The sequence below is a fragment of the Xiphophorus hellerii genome, chromosome 2, assembly GCF_003331165.1.
Source record: "Xiphophorus hellerii strain 12219 chromosome 2, Xiphophorus_hellerii-4.1, whole genome shotgun sequence".
Lineage (NCBI taxonomy): Eukaryota > Metazoa > Chordata > Actinopteri > Cyprinodontiformes > Poeciliidae > Xiphophorus > Xiphophorus hellerii.
This window is the reverse complement of record NC_045673.1, coordinates 18,549,257-18,574,450: the sequence shown is the minus strand read 5'-3', so window position 1 is coordinate 18,574,450 and position 25,194 is coordinate 18,549,257. Positions and strand designations below refer to the sequence as shown.

At 37.9% G+C, this 25,194-nt stretch overlaps 1 protein-coding gene across 1 annotated transcript; it reads right to left on the bottom strand.

Annotated features, from left to right (window-relative positions):
* calb2a (calbindin 2a) lies at positions 1-24,679 on the bottom strand. The gene is made up of 11 exons (XM_032547542.1): positions 24,423-24,679; positions 20,572-20,648; positions 20,399-20,488; positions 17,574-17,654; positions 14,406-14,462; positions 11,215-11,292; positions 8,965-9,020; positions 8,786-8,825; positions 8,463-8,516; positions 3,563-3,631; positions 1-716 (listed from the first exon to the last, which is right to left on the bottom strand). Exons 1-11 carry the CDS (start codon positions 24,514-24,516, stop codon positions 600-602), a joined length of 813 nt encoding a protein of 270 aa, XP_032403433.1. The 5' UTR covers positions 24,517-24,679; the 3' UTR covers positions 1-599.
* Positions 24,680-25,194: the final 515 nt, after the last annotated feature.

Below are 25,194 nucleotides of genomic sequence, written 5' to 3'. Positions count from 1 at the left end.
TTTATCTTAAGATACTTTATTAATATCTTCTGTTGACAGCATCAGCCAAAAACAAACATTGAAAATGAAAATCATATCATGGGAAATGGTACACACGGGTTTTAATGGTTTCAGGAGACGGAAAATATTCAGAATTTAAATGCAATCAATCAGCCACATCTGTCTGCATATTTGCTTGTACACTGCAAAGCTGACAGAGCAAGGAAATGATCTGGATAATGAAGTCGGGTCAAGGATTGAGGGTTTGTTTGTTTTGTGGAGTCGAATTTTTGCATCTCAGGCACGGCATGGACAGGGATCAGGTCAGAGGTGGTAAATTAGGACAAGCTGACAGTAAACAGGTAGATGGTTAGCACTGAGAGGTCATTATTCACAAATTATGACTTTTAAGAAGAAGAGCTATCTTGTGCTGACAGTGCACGTATCATTTTGTCTTTTTCAGAATGGGAATATTTGGGGGAAATGAATGGGGAAGGGATGTGTCTGGCACATGCACCATATGTTGCCACTCAGCTGGAAATGGGTGAGAGAGAGAGAGAAAGAGAAGACAAGGCAGGCAGAGAAAAAACAAAGATATGCAAATGGAGAGAAGGAAGAAGTCACACAATTGGATCTCTGCAGAGGACGATTTCCAACTCTCCACGGTAGAGCTTCCCACCATCGGACAGGCTCATGATGCTCTCCTTGTAGCCCATCAGATTATTCACATCCACATCCTGAGGACACAAAAGGAAGAATTCAGGCCATATGTGAAGGATTTTGGTTTGATTTTATATTTTTACTGTTGCTTTGCAGCGTTAACATCACATAAAGTAAAAGACAACAATAAAAAAATCTGGTTCAAGTTGCAAAAAATAAAAAGGACCCTTAAGACTGGACCTTGTAAGGCTGTGAGCTCTGAATTATAACTTTTTGATCCTGAGAAAAACCTAAAACTTAATGAAGTATAATTTTTAAACCATCATTTTTCCTTTCTCCTGCTCTCTGGATTCAAAGGTTTTTTTTCCCCTTGTCATTTTTGCTAAATACCAGGTTTATTTTGCAACTTTTCTGAAAAGACACTCTTGAACAACATATAAACTGAATCCATTTCAAAACATTTTACTAAAAATACAAGAAACTAATAGCAATCTGTGAACGCCAGCATTTTATACATAAATATGTGAAAAATGTCAAAATAAAACGTCTAAATTTTTAACTAAGAAACTAAAGTATTTGCCTGGTTACTAAGGTAATTTACCTATTTTTCTCAGTTTTTTTTTCTTTTTTACATCTGCATCCAAACAAAACCCCCCAGAATTGCTGTAATCCACAATATGCCACATGTAATGCCAGTACATGGCAATAATCTCAACAATAGCCCATCAAAAATCTAATTGTTTTTAACAATGATGAAATCTACACAGCTGTTTGTGAAATGTACGCAAGTTAACAAAATGTCCAAACTCACCAGATTGTCTCTGTTTTACACCATATTTGTGTGTACCATGAAAATGCCTGCTTGAAGTTTGAAAATGTAAAAAAACTGAAGCTTTTAGGTATTGCCAGAAATCTAAGCCTCTCAGCAGTTTTTAGCCCTTAGTGTTGATGCTTGAAATGAAATGAAATTGGATTAATTGCGCATCTTTCAGATAGAAAATTGTTTAAACCAACTCAGGCTCACTGTAGACAATAAGGGATATACAGGGGTTGGACAATGAAACTGAAACACCTGGTTTTAGACCACAATAACTTATTAGTATGGTGTAGGGCCTCCTTTTGCGGCCAATACAGCGTCAATTCGTCTTGGGAATGACATATACAAGTCCTGCACAGTGGTCAGTGGGATTTTAAGCCATTCTTCTTGCAGGATAGTGGCCAGGTCACGACGTGATGCTGGTGGAGGAAAATGTTTCCTGGCTCGCTCCTCCAAAACACCCCAAAGCGGCTCAATAATATTTAGATCTGGTGACTGTGCAGGCCATGGGAGATGTTCAACTTCACTTTCATGTTCATCAAACCAATCTTTCACCAGTCTTGCTGTGTGTATTGGTGCATTGTCATCCTGATACACGGCACCTCCTTCAGGATACAATGTTTGAACCAGAATGGTTCGGTAGTCCTTGGCAGTGACGCGCCCATCTAGCACAAGTATGGGGCCAAGGGAATGCCATGATATGGCAGCCCAAACCATCACTGATCCACCCCCATGCTTCACTCTGGGCATGCAACAGTCTGGGTGGTACGCTTCTTTGGGGCTTCTCCACACCGTAACTCTCCCGGATGTGGGGGAAACAGTAAAGGTGGACTCATCAGAGAACAATACATGTTTCACATTGTCCACAGCCCAAGATTTGCGCTCCTTGCACCATTGAAACCAACGTTTGGCATTGGCACGAGTGACCAAAGGTTTGGCTATAGCAGCCCGGCCGTGTATATTGACCCTGTGGAGCTCCCGACGGACAGTTTTGGTGGAAACAGGAGAGTTGAGGTGCACATTTAATTCTGCCGTGATTTGGGCAGCCGTGGTTTTATGGTTTTTGGATACAATCCGGGTTAGCACCCGAACATCCCTTTCAGACAGCTTCCTCTTGCGTCCACAGTTAATCCTGTTGGATGTGGTTCGTCCTTCTTGGTGGTATGCTGACATTACCCTGGATACCGTGGCTCTTGATACATCACAAAGACTTGCTGTCTTGGTCACAGATGCGCCAGCAAGACGTGCACTAACAATTTGTCCTCTTTTGAACTCTGGTATGTCACCCATAATGTTGTGTGCATTGCAATATTTTGAGCAAAACTGGGCTCTTACCCTGCTAATTGGACCTTCACACTCTGCTCTTATTGGTTCAATGTGCAATTAATGAAGATTGGCCACCAGGCTGGTCCAATTTAGCCATGAAACCTCCCACACTAAAATGAGAGGTGTTTCAGTTTCATTGTCCAACCCCTGTATATATATATTGTCCCTCGAGCAAGTTCTGTGTGTTCTCTGAGGTCTCAATAAGTAGCTAGTTACAAGTCCTAGCATTGCTGTAGTTTAGTTAGCCTACACTTTTTAGATCAGAGGACCCAGAGAGAAAATCTACAAATCTAACCATGTATCAGACCTGCAGCTCTGCACTGTGAATGTATGTTCATCACTTTCTTGTAATTTTGATCAAACTTCAATTGAAAGTGCTTGTTGTTCTTGTTTTCTGAGAATTCTAAAAATTGAATTTTTTTGTTTGGCTCTTCTCATCAAATCCTGGACTCCGATGATAAACAGTTAATGAGGTTGGATGTCTTGCTGGTACCAGTAAAGCTTTTGATCTGAGCTTCTGGAGCGCTGAGATCAGAGCACTCAAACATATGAATCACATGCAGCATGTTCAGTTATACAGGCGTAGCGAGAGGTAATGTATTTACCATAGTTTTAAGTATATTAGGAAGAAAAATGATGGCGGAGAAAATGTTATTATGACCCTGAAGTCCTATGCTAATGTTTGAACTTGCATGGCCAGCTGAGCTGTGCACAGACACAGTGTGGACTGATAGACCTAAATCACTTAACAGAATGCAAGACATCCTATCCATCTCTTACCTTCTTGGTCTGGTACAGGTCTCGTAGGAGAGCTTCCAACTCTTGCTCATCAATGTAGCCATTCCCATCCTGGCAAGGAATCAGAGTAAACAACACATTATGGGTATTTTAAACTCAAGACATTCAGAAAAGGTTTTCAAAGACAAAACCAGACAGTGTGACAACATGCATGCTCATTCTTGCTAATTATTTTTTTCATTTATCCTTTTATTTTTTTACACTAGCTTAATCCCGTTTAGGCTGGCAGGGCGAATATAGAGGCGCCTATCTTCACTCATTCATTGGCAAGAGAAGGAGACTAATTATTTTGTTTTAAGCAATAAAAGTTTATTGTCCACCAAAGAACCGCAACATCAAAAAGGCTGGAGGAAATGCCGCTACGTCTTTTGCTAGTCCACAGTGTTTTTCACTGAAACCTTAAATCCTCGTACATACCAAACTACAAAACGGCGCAGACCGAGCTAAGTAGCATGACCAATTAAAAAAGACAAATAAAGCACTATAAAATAAATTATTCGTAAGCTTCATGTCTGTGAACTCATTACAATGATCAATTACAGATGAAGGTCAAACAAAAAAAAAAAAACACGAGTTTGTTCTTGTCAGGTCTTGTGAGTTTTTTCTCCTTGTCACATCAAAAGATGTTCTTGTTTTTTATGAGCTGTGTTCTTTCAACAAAAACCAGCAATTTCAACAAAATATCACATTGAAGTCCTAATCATTAGGCCTTTAGGATATTTTGGCCTTGTTGTCAGCAGGTTGTCGCATATGTATCCGCTTCTTTAGTCGAATCTATTACAGATCCAGAGATAGATCAGTTTCACACCTGGAAATTAGGATTTTAGACCCTCCGAAGAGATGACCGAAGATATATTAGCTTAAAACCTAGACATATTGTAACTGGATAAAGATCTACTAGTTTCTATTTTAGGCACCCGTCTTTTTTTTAAGCCTCAACATTTTACTTTTGTCAAATAATTGTCTAATTTTAAACATCTGCTGCCAAGGCCGAGCCTAAAAGCACTACATTTCAATAAATAAGAGCATAAATTGCATATACGGTATATAACATGCAAGAAAATGGACAAAAAGTTATGACTATTTCAAGAATTTAAAATGTTTAGTTCATAATTAGTTTAGAATTTATTTGTTTATTTGTTGGATGGTCCTGGATTAAAGACATTAGGATTGGTCTGCTGTTTAACTGCTGTGCATGTTAATCAATCACATGGAATCCTACACAGTGAGCCAGAGTGGGATATAAATTATTTATTTAAGGAAATAAAAGTGCCTAAACCTTTACTGAAATATTAAATAATATTTAGAACATATTGCGAATCACAGATTAAATTGGTACCTATGCATTCAATAGGTCTTAAAGATTCATGCAAATATTTAGAAATTTTTTTTATAGATTTTTTCTTATAACTTTTTAATTTTATGAGAAATAATTTTTTATATTGTGACTCCTCCATAATGTTAAAGGACTAGACCGCTGTTATAAAAACAACTGCCTAAATTTGAAGAAATACTTTGAGAACAATCAAATAGCTGGAGAGCTACAGGCAATTGATAAGAATGGACAATTATTTTTTACAGCTTTTTTTCATAGACAGGTAGAATCTTTTAAAAAATGTTTAATTCAACATAAATTATTTTCCTATTAATTGACCAGTACTTTGCGTTCATCTTAATTTTGTAATAAATAGGACCACAAGCATCCAGCAACTTTTCTCAGAAGCAGACTTTGACTAAAACAACAAATGATGCAAAAAAAATAATAAAAATCAGGAAACTGTATACTTGACATTATATTGTTTTGGTTCTACAATAAATTGCAGAACTCGGACTAGTTTTCGTTTGTTTCAAGAAACTCTGTTTTGGTTTTGGTTTATTTTCTGAACAGACAAATAAAATAATAAATCTCAGGATTTAAAAAACAAAAATGGTCTGTAAATGTAAATGCTTTCAACTTGATGATTTTGGCCCTCATGACAAAGAGAGACCCAAAATATTTTATTCCCTGCATGCTTTTGCTCTGACTGGTTTGTTTCTCCAGACTTTCTGCTCAGCCACATTCAGGATTTTATGGTGAAATCATGAATGTACCAGCCTATCCATTCACAATAATGTGAAGAGGGTTAGCTGCAAAGCCAATATTGAGCCTGTTTGCTAATTAATGAGTTATGTCTCACGGTGGTGCTTATACGGTTTTGGGCCAGGAGATAAGTCTGTGTTACTGGAAGTCTGCCTTTGGCAAACAACATCGAACCGCGATCTGTTCAACTGGGCTCAGGTCTCAAGATGACTTCAGAGCAGTGAATCCTGCCAGGCCTTTAAAAAGAGATGCTCTTTGATGTTGACACAGCCAGTTTGAAGTGTACCGGGTTTGGGGAATAAAATTTGAATTCTATTTATTCCCCACTTTAAGGATAAAGGACCTGGCACTCTGCAGAGTTATGAGAAACACAGTCACATTAAATATCCGAATGTCTGTCTACGCTGTGGGAAATCTTGGATTTTGAAGGGATGTGGGCGCCCTGAGACACGAGTCCAGCTGACAGTCCACAGACTCAGCACCAGTGACTGCAGCAGCCAGCATTTATATTTATCATGAGAGGAAATGCGTCCACTAATTTTAAGTATGTACTTCATAACTTTTAAGTATGTATACCAAGCAATGTGAAGTGGAACAGCTAAGCAGGTGGTTATGGCTTTTTTTTCACCGCGTACAGAAAAACATTTATTACAAATAAATGTTTTTTTATTTATTTGTAATAAAACATTCCATGTTTTATGGCATGGACTGTTTTGTATGCCATAAAACAGTCATGGAAAAATGACTGTATATTCCTACTCTAATAATACTGCAAGAAATGTTTAAATTCAGCTGGTAATGGAGGCGTGACAGCCGTTCTGTTGTGAGCAAACAAGATGAGGCTAGGAAGCAACATTTATTTTATTTTGATTGTTTTTTTTTTCCAAAATACACTCTACTTTGTGATATTTAGATACTTTTATATGGGCCAACTTAAGTAAGAAGAAACAGTGTGCTGGCAGCCTTACATAAAAACATTCTACATTTTTGAAAATGTCATATTTCTAAGACATTTGGAATTTTCCTGCAGTGAGTGTACTCAACACAGCAAACAACAACAAAAAAAATTTCTTTGTTTCCAAAAGGAACCATTAAAGATTTCATGACTTAGTTAAATCAATGTAGCTGATCCAGCACTGGTAGGAGTAAAATATATCTCAGATCCCAGTTTTTATAACACCTATAAGGAATATGGAAAACACCCACAACAACTAAGAATTGAGCCAAGTCAAAAACCGATGCCGTGTCACATTAAATTGAAATCTTTATTTCCCCAAAAACCTGACTCAGCCTTTCTACAATCTATAATAGCACATCCCTAGCTTCACAAGGCTGATAGCGAACCATAAACAATAAAAGTGATTTAGCAGCTGTATTGTAAAGCTCCACTCCCCTCTGCCTTGCATCATATCCCTCGCTGCTGTCCTTCCCAACAGATTTACCTCTGTTTTGGAATATAAGTAAACCACAGCTGAAGAACCGCGAGCTGTTTGCACAGGGACAGGTGCACCTGCCCTAACTCATTTCCCTAGGTGGACGAAAAGACCTTAAACAAGAAATTTGCATATTTATTAGTTTAACAAAAAAAAAAAAAAACTGCCTCAAAACAAGCAATATTCATACACGCATTTTAACTCAGGCTAGAATATTCAAAATGTGTTGATGCAGGGACAGCTCAGCTTTTACATAGAATATAAACATTTATTCCCACAGAACTTAAATAAACTGCATTCTTTCATTCAACAGCAGTCACCTCTGTGTCCAAGGCTCAAGGGGCTTCAGTCACAGCTAACACCCTCCTATATATGACTTCAGCTCACACACTCAGCTCACAGTATCAGTTCACACTAGATTTTCTCTGGGAAAATGCAGAACGTAAACAACCAGAGCATGTGGCAGGGTTCCTGCAGGCTGCAGGAACTTAAGAGTTTTGGGTTATTTTTAGGATTGTTGCTTCAGATTATAAGACCTACTGGAATTTCAGAAGCATCGTCACTTAAAAAGAGAGCAGTGCTAAGTAGCGCTTCTTGGTCGCCAGATGCAGGCTAAATATGAATTAAATTAATAGAGGCATATTTTTTATTTATTTAATTGTTCTTACGAACCCTCAGTGAGTTTTGCTATTAAAATGTTATTGACAAGCATTAGCTGTTTCCTATTTGCAAGCCAAACTCTATGCTATTTACAATTTTTCCCAATGAAAGAGCTGGTAGTAAATAGAAAAATGTATAAACAAGTATTTTTATGTTTTATCTAAACGTTTAATTGATTTTTCATTAAAATTTCTGATGCATCTAGGTGAAATTTAGGAACTGGGATTTGGAATCTTAACTTTATGATGCATGAAGTAATACATTGAAGCAATTTTCTGACCTAATGAACACAACTTTTCCTATTAAAAAAATCTATGGAAGAATATCTAACAATTTTTGTGAGTTAGATAAAAAGAGGCGTGCAATATATTGAGTTGTCATTGTCATGATAGCAGCATGTTTTAATGCTGAAACCACAAGTAGTGGTTTTGTTACCAATATTTGTTAGCCTGCTATATTTCAAGTGCCACAGAATCCCATTTTGCATAGCATTAGTATATTTGGATAGATCACTAGACTCTAACTTCCCTAGCTGACATGCTAATGCTCACAGAGATTGGTGGAGTCATTATATGTAAAGGTAAAGCAAGACAGACATCAGGAAAATGTAGGTTAATTATGACAGAAATAATATCACAGTTTCCACATTTTCCACCTTGTCACCCCTGATAAAACCGATTAATGGAACTTGAAAACAAATGCCTCCTACCTTATCATAGTAATTGAAGATGGAATTGAACTGTTCAGAGGTCAGCTTCACACCCTGTAATAAGACCCAGAACACAAAGATATAAAAAAATATCAAAAAACACTCTGCATGAGCATATATAAATGACTTACTTACTTATTAACATGTAAAAATAAATAATTAAAGATAACTTAAGATAGATGAAAAACTGTAATTGTGTAAATAAATTATCTACAGACTTTGCAGGTCATACAAAGATTACTCAATTATACATTTCTTAAATTGGTGTTGTTATTGAAACAATTCTGAGGCAACCACTGTGCTGGTGGTTTTTCTTTCCATACCTGGAATTTAAGAAGGAAATTCTCCTGGACCGGGAGGAGCCTGTAGGGAAAAAAGGATTTAATTAGCGGGCATAATGGTTGCTTAATTATTTAAATCAGACACCAGAGAATGAACATCAGGAGGAAATGTGTTTTAACTTTTAATATTGTGAATTGAATTAAGTAAAACTGCATATTACCTTGCCATCTCTGACAGACCCAGCTTTCCATCTCCATTCAGATCAAACATCCTGAGCTACAAAACAACACAGAAATGAAAAGCACTAAAACATAAATTGTGGATGAAATCTAAAGCAGAACCAGTGAAGTTGACGTCATTGTAAAATTGAGCAAACATGGTTCAGCTGTAACAGCTTAAAAACACTAATAGCCTATGGCTTCTTGGCTTGTTTTTTTATTCATTTAAATTTGACCAACAACTGTACAACATTGTAGAAGATTGAGGGACCTTCAGTACAGTGCAAAAGTCCAAGCAAAAAGATGACTTTTTAATACTTTTTCAAATGTTAACCAAATTAGTTATTCAATTATCTGCATTTGTACTCTATCTGTAAATTGATACAAAACTAATTGTTTTGAATTGTCCCATTTTGGCTTTATTAACATATTAGATGAAATGGGGTTTTATGTATAATATAGCCTGGTTGATTTAAAAAAAGTTAATTTTCTTTTTGTATCAGTTGATTTTAGCACTCCTTATTTTTGCTGACAATGTTTAACACTAGATAAGTATTTTTCTCCTTTTGTTCAGAAAGATGTTAATTAACATTCTTCAGTCTTTTCTTTCAAATGAACTTCACTTCTCTGTAGTATGTCTTTACAGTGAAAGCGGGTCTAGCAACATGTGTAAGATAGTGGCACCAAAGTTGTGGAAAATTAATAGACACATCCTCAGTTGATTTAATCTTTTGCAGCAACTATAGAGGAACAATGGGCTTATCTGAGCATTGAGGAGATTTCTTGTAAAAGTCAGATTAGCTTCAGGGTTTTTGAGAAGCAGATGTTACCGCATCTGGGCTGAAGACATCCTGCAGAGAATAATGGGTCACTACCACTCTGCTGCACATCACTGCTGTCACCAAAACAGCAAATCTCTGATGTCCAGCAGACCAGATGGACAGTAGAAACACTCCTTGAATTATTTCTCATTTAGTGATGTTATGCTCACTTTTGTGACAGACAAGCACAAAGTAGGTCATAATGGTGAAGTTGAAGAACAAGGATATATGATTTTTTAATTTTAGTTGTTTACAAAAAGGTGCATTTGTACAAATCCTCTTTTCCTGCTGCAGTTTATAGTCTTCATGCTGTCTGTATCTCCTCTATACAACTAGAGACTGAATATTTAATCGGCCATCTTTGTAAAATAGCTCTACCTTATTTAGGCTTCCTGAAGAGCATCTATGAACCCTTCCACTACAGCTCTGGCTTTATGTGTAGGGTCTCTGTTCAGCTAGAAGTCAAACCTCAACCTCAGCCCCAAGTCTTCTCCAGCCTCTTATCAGTCTTCTTCTAATATTCCCTTGTCCCCCATCATCCCATCAACTCTAACTAGTTTCCTTGTCCTTTTGAAAAAATAAATAAAACACACGGCATGATGCTTCCAACCCAGTGTCTCCATGGGAATGGGTCTTCAACATGATGTGCTGAGCGAGTTCCCGTCCATGCACAAAGTTTTGCCCTTATTCCGCCTACAAAGAACCTCTTTGCTGATTCTCTGGTTATTATTCTCCTTTTTCAACCTGTCAGTTTAGCAGGACAATCATGTCTTTTTTGACAGATTAAAAAATGTCCTGGTGAACTTTTAATGCTTGGGAAATCGTTTAGAACCGGATCCCACTTTCAGCAGCTCAACCATCTTATCCCTGGTGTGTGTAATATGTCCCTTCCTCTTCATGGTGCTGTTTGTCTACTAAAAGATCACTAACAAACCTCTAAAGCCTTTCACAAAACTGATGAATTATGCTGAGATTAAATTACACACATCAGGCACTCTATTTACTAAGTAGGTGTTTGAATGCATTTGGGTGTGTTGGATTTGTGCCGGATTTATTAGGGGCTTTACAATTAAAAAGGAATAGCTAGAAATGTACACCACTTTTTTTTTTTTAGTTGTAAAACATTTTTGAAAAGCCAATTTTTCTTTTCCTTCCACTTAATAATGATACACAACTTTGTGTTGGTCTATCAACAAAATAAAACAGCAAACAAAAGGAAAAGCTCAATATGTAAAATAAATTTGATTCGGACTGTTTACAGTCGTTTGAGAAAACTCCTGTAGAAAGTCAATATATGTTTTGGAAGAATTTTCACTTATGGTCAAACTTGAAACCTTTGTGCTATAGAGCTAAAAACATTGAGCAGCTCCACTGTAAATTGAAGAGGTAAAACAGTATGTGTATTTACATATGAGACAAAGAAAGTCTTACTATGGTCTGTGTGTACTCCTGCAGCTTCTGGTCATCATAGTGTCTGTTTGCCTTTTCCAGCAGGTCTGACAGAAAGCCCTATAAATGGATGCAGATCAGGAGAAAAACAAAACCAAAGATGATCCGTCTCATTATCATCACATTAGCAAAATATTAAGATTTAAAAAACAACAACAACGTGCTTTGTTTACCCTGAATTTTAATTCACACAGTTTTTGAAATGTAAAAGTGCCATCTAAACCATAGCATCTTATGCATCATAAGATAATTTATGAAATAAAACTTAATGCAAAAGCAGGAATGAAGACATAGCCATTAAATACATGACAAAAAATAGTGAAATGGTATTATTTAATTTTTTTTGGTTTAAAAAGTATTTGCAAAGACAGTATTGCAGTCTTTTAAGCCACGAAGCTTCACACTGAACGTATTGTATCACATGATTCAATATTTTCCATGCCTGTTCTCAATTATGTGGTGAGACGCATGTCTGGCGCCTGGCATCTCATCTGCAATTTTCCACAGCTTTCAAAAAGCCACACCTGAGTAACTCATCTGCACCTGGTCAGCTGGAAGAAATGCGACACTGGAAACAACCCAAGCAGCATCTGCACATGTCAGTCGTCGACCCCAATAAGGCACAGCTCCCCAGTGAATAGCATGCCCTTTTATAACATTTCAGCCAACATTGTAAAAGAGGTGTTGAAGGTAAATAACATTTGCGTAATCTGCAACACCTTTTGCATCTAAATCGACACCCGATGGGGAGGAAAAATAGCTCTGGGGAATTTCCTCTGGATCAGCCACTGAAGTCTCCTGTGTAAACCGGTTAACTGTTTTTGCTTCACTTATAGCGTAGGCTTACATTGCTACAAACGAATATTGAAAAGAATTAGTGGGATTTTAAAAAAATGCAGCTAAAATATTCAGCCTGTGTCGCATTCAGTAGATTAAACTTAAAACCAAAGTTGGGTCGAGCAGGCATTTCTGTTGGCTATGCTGTAAGCAGAGTAGAAACTGCCGTGATGTGTGTGTTCAGATCGATGAAAAGAACACATAAAGCAGATCACAAACCTTAGGTTGCTGATCGCATTTGATGACAATTACCTTTGTGTATGTTTGAAAGGTGAGGAGAGCGATTCCTTCTCACAAGACAGTAAATGTAGGATGCTATATGACTATGAGCAAGAACAGACTATTGACGAATTTCATGGAGGAAGATATTAGGGCAGGGTTACAGTGTATGGACTCCTCTTTACAAAGATAATGGATGCTTAGTAGATCAAAGGTGAAATACCGCAGGCACTGATCTATTGAGATGTGGAAAATGTGATTTGATTAGGCGAGTCCTCCTTCACCATGTTCTCAACAAGGGAATGAGTTGGGATGAAGTGAGAATGTTTTCGATCTCAATGCATCACCCAGCCAATGGCATAAGGTACTGGGTATGTGTTGAGTTGCTTCGGATCATTGCAAATCTAGGAAGAAGTTATTCTACGTTATTTTCATAATGCTCCAAGATCTTGCATCTCATATCCTCAGTGAAGTTTCCTCACATAAGTTGAGTCATGAGACGCATTAAATTAAAAATAAAAAAAGAACAATAACGACAAAAATACTGTAACTAAAATATGTTTATGCAATTCAATTTCTTTTAAAGGTGCAATTTGTTCCATGCAGTGACATCTAGTGATACAATAGGCACATTGCATCCAACTTGACCCAATGAGAGCAGAAATGCTTAAATTCAGTGGAGTGGTAATATATACCAGGAATAATTAATGTAAGCTAGAAAATATAATCAATGAAATTGTGAAAAAATTGGAGTGTGAACCTAGCTGTGTTTGGTGTTATTTAAACTCCTTCCACATATGATTTTTGTCACTTTTTCACCAGTGCTAGTTCAAGAAACCTGCACACAAATTAAATTTAAAAGTCAATTACATCAGAATTACATATTCTCAGTTACAACAAGGTTGTCACTTTGCCCTTTTGAAACACTTGAGTTGATCCAAGCACCAAAAAGCAATTAGCAGCTAGGCTAATGTACTACTATCAAAAATAAAGTTAGCATCTAGGCTAACAAAACTTCAATTGCATATAGATAAAACTGCCAACAAAAATGTTAAAGATAAATTATAACAAATAAAGATTTAAATAAAATATCTAATTACCGTATGTCTGATTTACTGACCAATGACTGAATAAGTCCCCTTTTTGTTGTTTTTAATGTAAGATTAATTCACTTATTAAATTATATATTGGGAAAGTGATTCTTTTGTCAAGCTTTTATTTCTTTCTATATTTCTTCCTAATTACAGGGGGACTGGTCCTTCAGAGTTTACACCATGCTGGTAAATGGCATTTTCAACTAACTCATCTAATAATTTGTCTGATCTATTGTGGTATAATTACTCCCAAAAGTCATGCATGTGAGATCAGGTTCAGCATAGATTCATGAGTGTTAGTGGAGTCGTATATTTATGGGAAAGCATTTTTGTCCCATGAGTGCACAGAACTGTCTCTATGGCACACCTGGGTTCAGAGAAATAAAATAATCCCCTTTAGAGCTTGCTTTGACCTTTGACCTTAATTAATTCAGTTTAATTAATTAAACTGAATTAATTAATTCAGTTGAATTAAGAATTAAACTGTTCTTAATTAAAAAAATAGAAATCATAATCAAATTTCATATATGTAATCATATGCTCTTGTTTGCTTTGGGGCAACAAGGCAATTATAATTTACCTACTGTGTAAATCTGTGTAAATGTAACGTTGTTTCAATCAAAATGAAAAAAAATTATAACGACACAGAAAAATGTTACAGACTATGTTGTGACACATTCTTTAGTTTGTGTTTATTTGTGCGAACAACATGCATTAACATGCAGAAGCGGCGTGCAACATAAACATACATAAATACATTCACACATGATGAGTACATTTGAAGCAGGAACTAAGAATAACAAAAGCATTATGAGAAGAAGTCCCTCTAAATGATTACAGTTTAGAGTCCTGTTAATGTTTGGTCATGTGGAAATAACAGTGAGTGAAGGAGGGAAGGAAAAAAAAAACAAAGCATAAGTATGACAATGGAGGAATATGAATAAACACACTAAACCATTTTCAGGTTGTTGATAAGAACTATTTCTCAATGATTTTAATGTATTGATGAGCATATCCATTTACCTTCAGCTCATTTGCTTCAATGTAGCCGCTGCGATCTGTATCATATCGCCTCCACGCCTGAGAGAAAATAAAACAAATGTTTTTAGTTGAAAGGATTTTCCCAGCATTGATGCAGAGAAATTCATCTCCACAGTGTTTTGCATCTCCTCTGTTTGAATAAATTCTCTCTGATCGACCCCTTCTCTCCCCCCCCCACTTGTGCACCAAGGGTTTCGCTTTTCTCTAGCGCAGAAGAGCATAAATCGTTGCAGAGGGGACGATTTGAAAAGCCTCAGCCATTACTGTAATCACACTGTTTCCAATACAATCCCTATCGCCCACATGCAGGGCATGGGGCAACATGAAAGAGAGGAAAGAGAAAGACATTTTAATGAATGTTTTAATCTAGCAGCTGTCCCTGTCCAAAGAAGGGCTCCTTATCAAAGATGGATGGCTTCTCCTCCTCCTCCTTCTCTGCTCCTCCTCTGAGCTCTGCAGAGAGGAGCTACAGTGGTGTTATCCATTATATATGACTCTGAAAATAGAAGTTTCTGCTTCCTCATTCTAAACCTTTAAAAACCTTTACGCCCCCTCCCGCCCTCCTCTCTTCCTTCAACAAAGACTGATTAATCCCCCTCTCCACGATGTTCAAAAACTCTAACCCCTCAACTTCTCATCAGCGTTTCATTTACGGCCCCGTTTTTCCAGCTTTCTCTCTCACTTGCCCTTTATATCGTTCTCCTCCATACCTTCACTCTCCTTCATTTTCCTCCCTTTACTTCAATATTTCCTCTTGGTGTGACACGACAGGCGAGGACCCACACATGTAATTGGTTTCTAATTGCCTCGGCTCTTTCAATGCAAACGGGTCTAACATAAAATCTGCCATTTTATCCAACTGTGCTCTCATGAGGTGCTTCATGAAAATTAAATATTCTGTGTTAGTTTCTTGGAAGCCCTTTCTGTTGCTCCACTGGTGGTTTCTTATTGAAAAATTTAGAGCAGCACTCAAACTGGGGACATTTTTATATTAAGTAGTTTCTAAGAAATGAAACTTTCCCTTTATAGGCTTTGAGTATGAATGGTAACTCCACTGTCTGACTAATAGAAATGTTTTACAGGATTTATTTTTCTGTATAGCTGACAAATATAGGTGATTTAGAGCAATTTTATGCTTGGTATGTATAAATACTTGGAAAAATTGAGAAATTGAGGCTAAAATTGGGATGTATCTGGTCTGAAAGTGAAAGATTTCAATGTTTAAATAGAGTTTTTAGATTTTTTATAAAGACCCACCTCAAAACCTCCCAATACTGGTTTCAGAATACTGTAGCCTGACATGGGAACCTCCTGACTTCAAGCTGGCCATCTTGACCCAGTGAGCTAAAGAACTATAGCTCTGAAAGTTTTAGTCCAGGTACTTTTATGTGTTCTTGTGATTGATTCGTTGTCATTTTTGTACAATTGGTGGAATTTTTTCCTAACAAAACAAAATTAAACTAAGTTCTTTGATTGTCTGAGAAACATCCAGCCAGAGTTTCAACACTTCAAATGTCCTTTTGGTCGCTGTCTCACTTTTATCCTCATTCTCGCTCTCTTTTAAACATCTGACACAAATAATAAATATTAACAGCTGTATCTTGCTGTTTAGTAACTGCTTGATGCCATGTACAATTTTCCTACAATAACATGTTGAGTAGTCTGGTTTTTTCCATCATATAGTGGCACAGCCATAATAGCTTTCACACTGTGCAGACAGTGTGCACTGAGCTTTAGGCAGTTTTTACATAAGGACCATTATAACATGGGAAGATGATGTCAAGCCACAGAGGAGGCAGACGCAGAGCCGAATTGGCAAATAGGTGCGAATGTGGGACAGAACTCCTTTAAAGCCAAAAACATTGCTGTCATTCACAGCTTCCTCTCTGCTGACCTCTTTCAGATACGGCACTTCCTTGCAGAACGAGGCCGGCTCGAGTGGTTGACTTATTAGAAAGATGAGGTGGCTCATCCTTCTTCTCCTAATAAGGATCCGTATTGTTAGAAGGTCTCCTCATTCTGCAAGGAAGTGACATTTGATACTAATTGGCCAAGAACTTCTTTGAATTACTTAGACCAGAACTCCTTCTATATGGCCCAAGTTCTCCAAGTCTCGCTGGTTCAAATCATGCCAGTCTATCAACACAAACATCCACATTGTGAGGGGTGACATTTAATTCTACTCTTCAGCTTAATGACCAAGTGTAAAATGTTGTTGTCTTGTTTTTTTTTTTTTTGCAAGATTAGGACATCAATGTTCTTAAACAGCTTCAGTAAAATAAAGAGGTTGTTTATGTTTTTGTACTTTCTCACTGAATACTGTAATCAGCCTTACTCTGGTACCAGATGGGGTTCCCCTGTCCACACATTTCCTGCTATAGAGTATTTTTTGTTTTTTTAAAACACTACGTATATTCTACCTAATTATTCATACAGGACAGTATGGTGATGGGAGTTTAAGATTCTCCAGACGCAGCAGAACTACTTTTAAACACAAACCCTGGACAATAGCTTTAAAATGCAATAAAATGTTGAAGAACCACGTTTACCATGTAATACTGTGTGAGTAACTGATTTAATGTAGCCGCTACTATAATTGTATACAATTACAAGTACTACACTGTGCCACAATTTGAGAAACAAGACATTATTGTTCCTCACGTGTATGCCTCTTTTAATGGCTCTGCCATTTTTTTTCCGAGTCCCTCTTTGTGATGTGTCTGCGCTCACCTGACTCTGAGTACAACTTAGATAATTAAAAAAAGAAAACATACAACTTTAAGACATGTGCAGTCATGTGCAATTGAAGGCGACAGTCTGTGTCTTTTAAATTCAAAGTCTTCCACTTTATGCTGCTAATTGGAACACCATCAACTATCTGAAGGGAATTATTTTATGACATTAGCTGCTGGATAGCGAGAACATGCCGTCTGTCTACAGCTGACTGAGTTCAACTTACAGTGTTGATTGGTTGAAGTATGTTGGCTCTTATTAACGATCATTTTAATAGAGCGAGAGGGTTCTGTGCAAAAAGAAAATCCTAAAGAACTGACAAGAACTGACCATTAAGGGCAGGTGTATTTTTTGTGTAAAAAAAAAAAAAAAAAAAGATCATCATGTCCAGGTAGAAAACGCAAAAGACTCTCTTACCGCCATGAACTCGGCACTGGAGCTGACAAACTGTCTGAAGCAGAGCAAGAAGTTCTCTTCAGTGGGAAGAATCTGGGCCAGCTGGAGAGAAAAAATGACAGCAAAATGGCAGTGGTGAGCACAAGATGGTGTAGTACAAGAGAGAGAGAGAGGGGGGAGCTTTTTGTCTGCAAAGCCTCAAATGGGCAACTAAGGAATAAATAATAAAAAAGCATAACCTCAGAAGCTGGGCCATGTCTTCGATGGGAATATTTATTGAAATACTCCTTCAGCATATTCAGGAAAACACTTTACTGTGGATCTTTATCAGGCGTATTGAACATTCCATTAATTTTCCTGACGAGAGACGGCTTTATTGATATTTCAGAATCTCTTTCTCACGTCTTTTTGAATCTAAATCTGAATTCACTGTCTGCAAGGTAAAGCTCCTGCTAATACCGCAGGAAAATACACCAACGAGCCTTTTAAGCCCCAAATAATGGGTTCTCTCTTTTTAAAAAAAAATTGTTTCTCACAATCGTCACATAGAAAAACATATTTCGCCTTCTGATTATTGAAGATGGTATGTTTGTCTCATGAAAATTGCATTTTTATGCAAAACTGAATGCAACCACACTGTGTGCACAATAATTATGCACTTGAGGATTTTGCCCATATCATCATTTCAAGGATATTTTCTAACTTCAAGATGGATAAAATAAATGCTTAACGGATTTAATCATCGCTGAGTAAGGAGGGAGGGTGAGGCCTAAGGTAACGAGGTAAGATAAGAGAATCATTAAACGTTTCCTTGCGAGTAGTCATTAGGGTTGAAAGAAACATGTTTAGAAAATAAGATGCAAATTAACTGCGATGGGAAAATGTGTTTCTTTTTTCGAGTCGAGTAATAATTATGCACAATAATAACTGCCCAGTAATTGTGCCCATATAGATATTCTCCCAATAAAAACAGTACCTCACTTTTACTTTTATAAACATTGGTGTTTGACGTTTATTAACCCTTTGGCCATAACATAAAAAGTTTGGTCCAATCAGTGATCAACACCCAGCAGCTTTTTTTCCACTGACAGATGATGGATGTAGCTAAAGCTCATTTATGATGATGCTTAAAAGGCGCTCTGAATGTTTTCTCTTTTTCAGATTTCAGGGTGATTCTGTGAATGCCAAACACACACGCTTGTACGTGCTGCTAAAGTTAAATCTCAGCATTACATTCAAATATGCACTGCTGTAATCTCATTTCTAGAAAAAACTGCACACTCTATGTAAAACAGATCCTCGGTTCCTACTGAATATTGAGCCATAATGTTTTTCCCCATCACATGTTGTAAAATGGACATCACTAGAAGTTAGAATGATAGTAGTCGGTATTGTTTTGCCTCCTTACAAATTTCTTCAGTTTTTTTGTTGTTGTTTTTTTTCACACTCAAAAGTTTCAGGTTATCAAAAATCAGGCACAGAGAATCTGAGACAGCAAAATAAGCAGTTTTCAAATGATGAATTATTTTATTTGAAGAAAAAAAATCTATCCAAATCTGTGTGGAAAATAAAATCTTAAAATTTAATAACTGGTCGTGCCAGTTATTACGCATTTGTGGTAACCGTCGATGAGTTTTGTATCAGTGTGGAGAAATTGTGGCCCACAGTTCTTTGAATAATTTGTTTACTTTAACCACACTGGAAAGTTTGCGAGCATGAATAGTCTGTTTAAGGTTACACTGCAGACTTCGATTTGTCCCTTCCAAAACCTTTGGTGGGATTTTTTTTTTTTTGTCACTATATTAACCCAAGCAAGTTTGAGTTTAAATTCACAAACCAATAGCTGGGCATTCTCCATCAGGAGTTTTTGGTAGAGGTTCCATCAATTACAGAAAGTTGTCCATATTGGCAAAGTATTGGCCAGACCATCACACCACCACCATGTTTGACTTTCTCTATGATGTTCTTTTTCTGAAAGGCTGTACCAATTTGACACAAGATGTAACAGGATACATCTTCCAAAAAGTTGTACTCTGTTCCTGTCAGTCCACAGAATATATATTTTTAAAAGTATTCAGTCGTCATCAGGATGGTTTTTGTGAAATGTGAGATGGATCTTTGGTTTTCTAATTAGGTAGCAACTTTTACTTTCCTATAAATACATTTTTTTTTTTTGTCTTTTTAGTAGCCTGCAGGGCCTGCAGTATTTGACTGCAGTGTGTAACCTACCTTCATCTCATTGGCCAGTCAGTGAAACCCTCGCTGATAGGTTGGAGTGCCATGTGACAACGACAAAGATTGAACATTTTTCATCTCTCTTGTGTAGCTTTGCAAGCCCACTTGTGCAGGTCTATGTGTACAAGACCTACACAAATTTCACATGCCTGAATGTTGACTGGAAGAGGGCAAAAGATTGTCGACTCATTGTGCACGTTCCATAGGAAATGAATGGAGAGGGACTGATGTTAAATTTCAAGCTCTTTCCAGGCTGATAGACCTTAAAGACTTATAGACTTTATTTCTTATCGGTTCTTAAATTTCTGTAGTGTATAAGTGTTTTTCCTTACTCCATGTTGTCAGACAGAGTTTATTTCTTGACTCTACAGATGAGGTTGCAACTAATTCATGATTTAGATCAAATCAAAATTTGAAAACAGCATTTTCTATTTATTTACTTAAGTTGTCTTTGCCTAATATTAAACTTTGTTGAATGATCATGTTGAAACAAGTAAGTGTAACAAAAAAACGAAAACAGATGAAAGCTGCAACCATATCTGAACTAAGCTACAGGTTGGTTTGAGTTTCTTTGGCTTAAACTTTTCTCATTTGTCTCTCAGTACTGATACCTCTGACATCTCGATGCGCCCGTCTTTGTTCTTGTCGAATTTCTGCATGAACTCCTTCATCCTTTCTCTGAATGTGGGGTTTGTTGGGTCCTGGAAACATTTAGTTCAGTTATGTTAACAAAACTTTTATGATCGGTGCAGATCTTTGCTGATCTAGTTCTCCTTGAACTCACCACTCCTGCTCCTCTCCGAGCCGTCTCCAGCTCCCTGAAGAAGTTCTCCAGCTCCTTCCCCTCGATGTATCCATTTCCTGAAGAGAAACCCAGGTGTTACTGGCAACATGTGACATCAACCTGATCACCCCTTCAGCTCTGTGTGTTCTCAGGGCTTTATGTCAGAAAACGCTTCATGCAGATGAGGTCAGTCGTCTTTTAATAGAAAGTTTGGAAAATTAAGATACATAACCTCCTCTGTGGATATAAATTTGTGCAACTACAGAAATAATGGACTAATTCATCAGCTATTTTATTATTTAAAGCTAAATTACAGCCACCTACAGTCAACCAAGTTGGTAAAAATGACTATTTTTAGTCTCTTGGTCATTATCCTAAATTGAATTAAATCATATTTCTTGGATCCTTATCTCACAGGGCCAAAAAGTTAATCTTCTCTCTCCCTTATCTTGTTTCATTCTCATTCCCAGTGGTCTGATTCTCTGACAGAATCCATTCTAGGGACAAATCGGTCTGATTTGCTTTACCAAGGTATTATGGAAACCTGTGCCAATATTCTATCAGGAGGCGAGGCTGAATGGCTGGACAGATGGCTCCAAACGATGTGACTAGCTGCTTCAATAAAACCCTGGAAGGCAGAGCTGCCTCATTAAGCTCCAACAAAGATGATTATGCCATCCACTTCCTCTCGCTCCGGCTCGCTGTCTTTCTCTGCTGTTTTTACATTTGACTTTTCCTTTCTTCATCCAGCCAACATCTTAGCTTCCTTTGTTCTGTGTATATCAATGTGTGTGTGCGTGTTGGCGTGCGGGCGTGTGTGTGTGCCTGTGATGTTATCAAAACTCATGAATAAAATCTCTTTTTTTTTTCGATAGGTGGGACAGTGATGTGCTGCCGCTGAGCTTTTCTTTAGCGCTTTAGAACGAAATATCCTGCTTGGTAATTAAACAGAGGGATGTGAAGACAATCAAACAAGCCAATTTATTTGGAGGCTTATACTGAGGGAACCTGTCATTGACTTGATGAATATAGTGTAAGGAATAATAACCTTTAACGTTTTTTTGTGCGGTGATTGGTTCAGATCCAACTCGCTGCAACTGAATAACATATCGGTATGTGATGTTATATGCATCTATGTGAGAGTATGCCAACTCACTTCATATTCCATATTTTAGTCATTCTGGATAAATCCCTATTGGTTGCAAAAAAAAGAAAAGATCTACAGGATTCTGCGTCACCAGGGCCTCCAGAGACCCTGAAAATGAGGTTTTATTTCTAGTTTTGATGCTAAAACATACCCCACAACACAATTCAACCTACCAAGAGGGCAGGTGTGCACACTAAGTGAATATTAAAAGCAAATTCAACCTGCATTTGCCTTTCAAAGCAGAGCAAAGCTCCATTCATTCAAATGTTTTGTCTTGTGTAAATTCAGCTAGACTTTGCTTTCTCAGTTTCCGTCTACAGGCCACTGAAAAATAATTGACGGCTAATGCTCTAAAATTAGCTAAGTGAACAGCAGTTGTTTAATTTTTTTTCCCTGCTTTGAAGGAGCTGAAGTGAAAAGGCCTGATGGATAACAGCAGAGAAAGATGAGAGGGGCGCAGTACACAGGAGCTGCAAAAGAGACGCAATCCAGCTGAGATTTGATCCCAGTGCCAACGAGGGAATATGTGCCTCGATCGTCTCTGAATGCTTCGCCTCCTGTGTATTTTTATCTGCAACTTGGAGATGTTTACTCAGTGTGAACAAACAAATTAGTCCTCTTTTCTATCTGCGGAGCCAGGCAACACTTCCAGTAATGAGAGCAGAAATCAGACACCCGCAGCCAAATCTGCGGATGCTCACTCCTCACTTTTGTTTTGCAAAGTGGCTCGTTGCAAAACAAAATTATGTAAAACAGCTATGAAGAAGTCGAGGCACCTGGAAGGGACGGACCGGTATCTGCCCAATCCAACTGACCCACGAAGTAAAACCAATAACTTTCTCTGCCCTCATATGGAGAAATTGGGGTGAAGCTCAGCTGCTGAGAGCCTCCACCAGCTTCTCATCTTAACTTGATTTCCCAGCGGAAAAGGTTTCTGCTTGTGTGCAGGCATCAAAAATGAGCGCACAGACAGCAAATTCCCTAGAGTACAAGTATGTAAAACAAATAGGCGCAGCACCCTTACTTTGCTGCACCTATTTGCAGATGTGTTTTTGGAACATCAGCGAGTTGACAGGAATCTGACTCAGATCAGTCTGTTTAGTGGTGATTATTCATTTTTCACAGCATATAGGTGAAAAGGAAGTTCTGTCCTGCCTTCGTCTTAATCAAATTAGCAGTACAGTTATCTAGTGTGTTTTAAATATACGAAAAAGCTTCTATTAATCAGTTTAAAGAAAGTCAATTAATGCATCTACTCCTGGCTATGAATAAGTGTAAGCATCAACGCATTGTCACTATAATGTGGTTAACAAATTTATTGTTAACCACAAGACAAAGGAAACTATTTATGGATTCATGCACATTTGGTGCAGAGAGGCATAAGACAAAGCAGACAGATCTAACAAGAAATTAGTCAAATTTGTAGATGTAAAAGGATCTGCGTGTGCATGTGTGGTCACCGTGATGGACTCCATTTTGGTGAATGCAAAAACTTATGAAAATTTCTTCTTGCATGAAACAACAAGCGCCTGACAAATTGCTCTTAAAGATTTATTCAACCATTTTCATAACAGTGTCATTTTGCAGCGTTGGAAATGGTTGTTGCCCATTTCCAGCTGTCAGTAGGCAAGAGGAGAATTCACCATTCAAACATAGAGAGGCACAATTATGCAATGAGAGTGTATAATTCACCATGCATGCATGTTTTTGGTCAGTGGTAAATTGGAATTCCCCCAAAAGTGATCAAATGAACGCAATCTCCATGCAAGAAGTCTGGGAATGGAACTCAACTTCAAGGAAACAGAACCAACAACTTGCACACCAAAAACAAATAATAATAATAAAAACAAGTATTGAAGTGCAAACGTCTATAAAGGAAACATCTATAATTGGAAACATAAAGCCAAAGTACAGCTTATGATGAAATGAAAAACACCAACATCGGGGAGTACTTCATGTACCAACAGGACTTCGCCGAAATGCGCACAGGCTGCGCAAATCAGAGGCAACGGCACAAAAACCTTTTAATCGGGTTTAATCTCGAAATCACCACATTTTCCCAGCTATTTTCACAGTTATGTCACACAACATGCTTAAAAATGTTACTGTAATAAAGAAATGCGTTTATCTTAAACAACAGACTGTTCTAAAATCAGACGTGCACTTTTTAGATTGGTAAAATATTATACCATTTTGCGCCACTTCAGCGAATGTCTTTACAAAATTTTTTCCACTTTCCCCCTGAAAAACCATTGAGAGTACTTTTAAAAAGTCTTTAATATACTTAACTTAGAGTAAAATTTACAAGTGTCTTAATTTAAAGATCTTTTGGCTGATTTATCCCCTCTAAACCTGAAGTTGGGTGCAGTTGTCCAAGTTCAGTTTAATTGAGTTTATTTAGCGGGCCAAATTAAGACAAATGTCACTTCAAGGCGCCCAGCAATTTGCAAACGGTCAAAATCACAAGTAGATAAATACAATCCAGTTAACTGTAAGTCAATGCATTTCATTCCAGTCTAATCTAATCACATATTCAGGTTCTATTCCTACGTCGTAATTTCGTCCTAATTATATACAGCACAATCGAAGATAGTTTATCATTTATTGTTTACAATAAACAATTTTTTTTTATGATAAACGTATTCTTTTAAGATTTTGCCTTTTATAAAACTTCCCGTAGAACAACAAGAAAAAGGAAACCTACCGTCCACATCGAAATGTTTCCAAATATCAAGGAACTGGGACGCGGTGACCTCGGCCAGGTGCAGGTGAGGAGGCTGTTGTGCTTTGTTTGCCATGATGATGAAGGTGATGAAGATGCCGCTCCTGTGGGACGCTGCTGCAGGTCAGACACCAGTGATGAAAAAGTGACGGAGAGGGGGGAAAAAATCCGCTGCTAACTTTTTCGGTGTCTCCGGCTGAAACAAACTCCACACTGTGGCCCCTGCTCGCCGCCCCGCCGCTTTTTAACGCGGGCGCAGGGGCGGCAGCGGCGCCGCACGGCCGCTGGGGGCGCACTGGCAGCATCCATCCGTCTGAGTCAGCGCCTCTCTCCGTGCGCGTGTGCGCTGCCAAGCTGCGTGCAGTTTTGCGATAGGACTGCAGTGGACAGGATGATGTGTGCTGAAGACGCAGATGGATCAACTGTTCTCTTGTTGCATCAGTTTTCCTTTGCAGCAGCTCCCCTGTGGACGCGGTGTTTTTTGATCTGGTGCGCGCGCGCGCACGAGACCTCTATGTTCCCCGCGTTCTTGTTAAAGGTGTGTGCACGCGTGCAGCTCCTCTCCAATGTGTGTGAGTCTTCTCAGACTTAATTAGAGCTTCACACACTAATCACATTTCCCACACAGCCCCCAGCCAACGGTGATTAACCCACATAACAAATGTAAATTATGGAAAAAAAAAAAAAGAAAAGAAAAAAGACGTGAAGTGGGGAGGGAGGCTTTTTCATTAATGGGCAGTCTAGTGTGGAGGGG

Excerpts from the sequence above, each read along its gene's own strand:
- calb2a (XM_032547542.1), bottom strand. The coding sequence starts at position 24,516 with ATGGCAAACAAAGCACAACAGCCTCCTCACCTGCACCTGGCCGAGGTC. Across the intron at positions 9,021-11,214 it reads AGGAGTACACACAGACCATA|CTCAGGATGTTTGATCTGAA; the intron begins GTAAGACTTTCT and ends GTTGTTTTGTAG. Across the intron at positions 8,517-8,785 it reads ATTTCCTTCTTAAATTCCAG|GGTGTGAAGCTGACCTCTGA; the intron begins GTATGGAAAGAA and ends GTCTTATTACAG.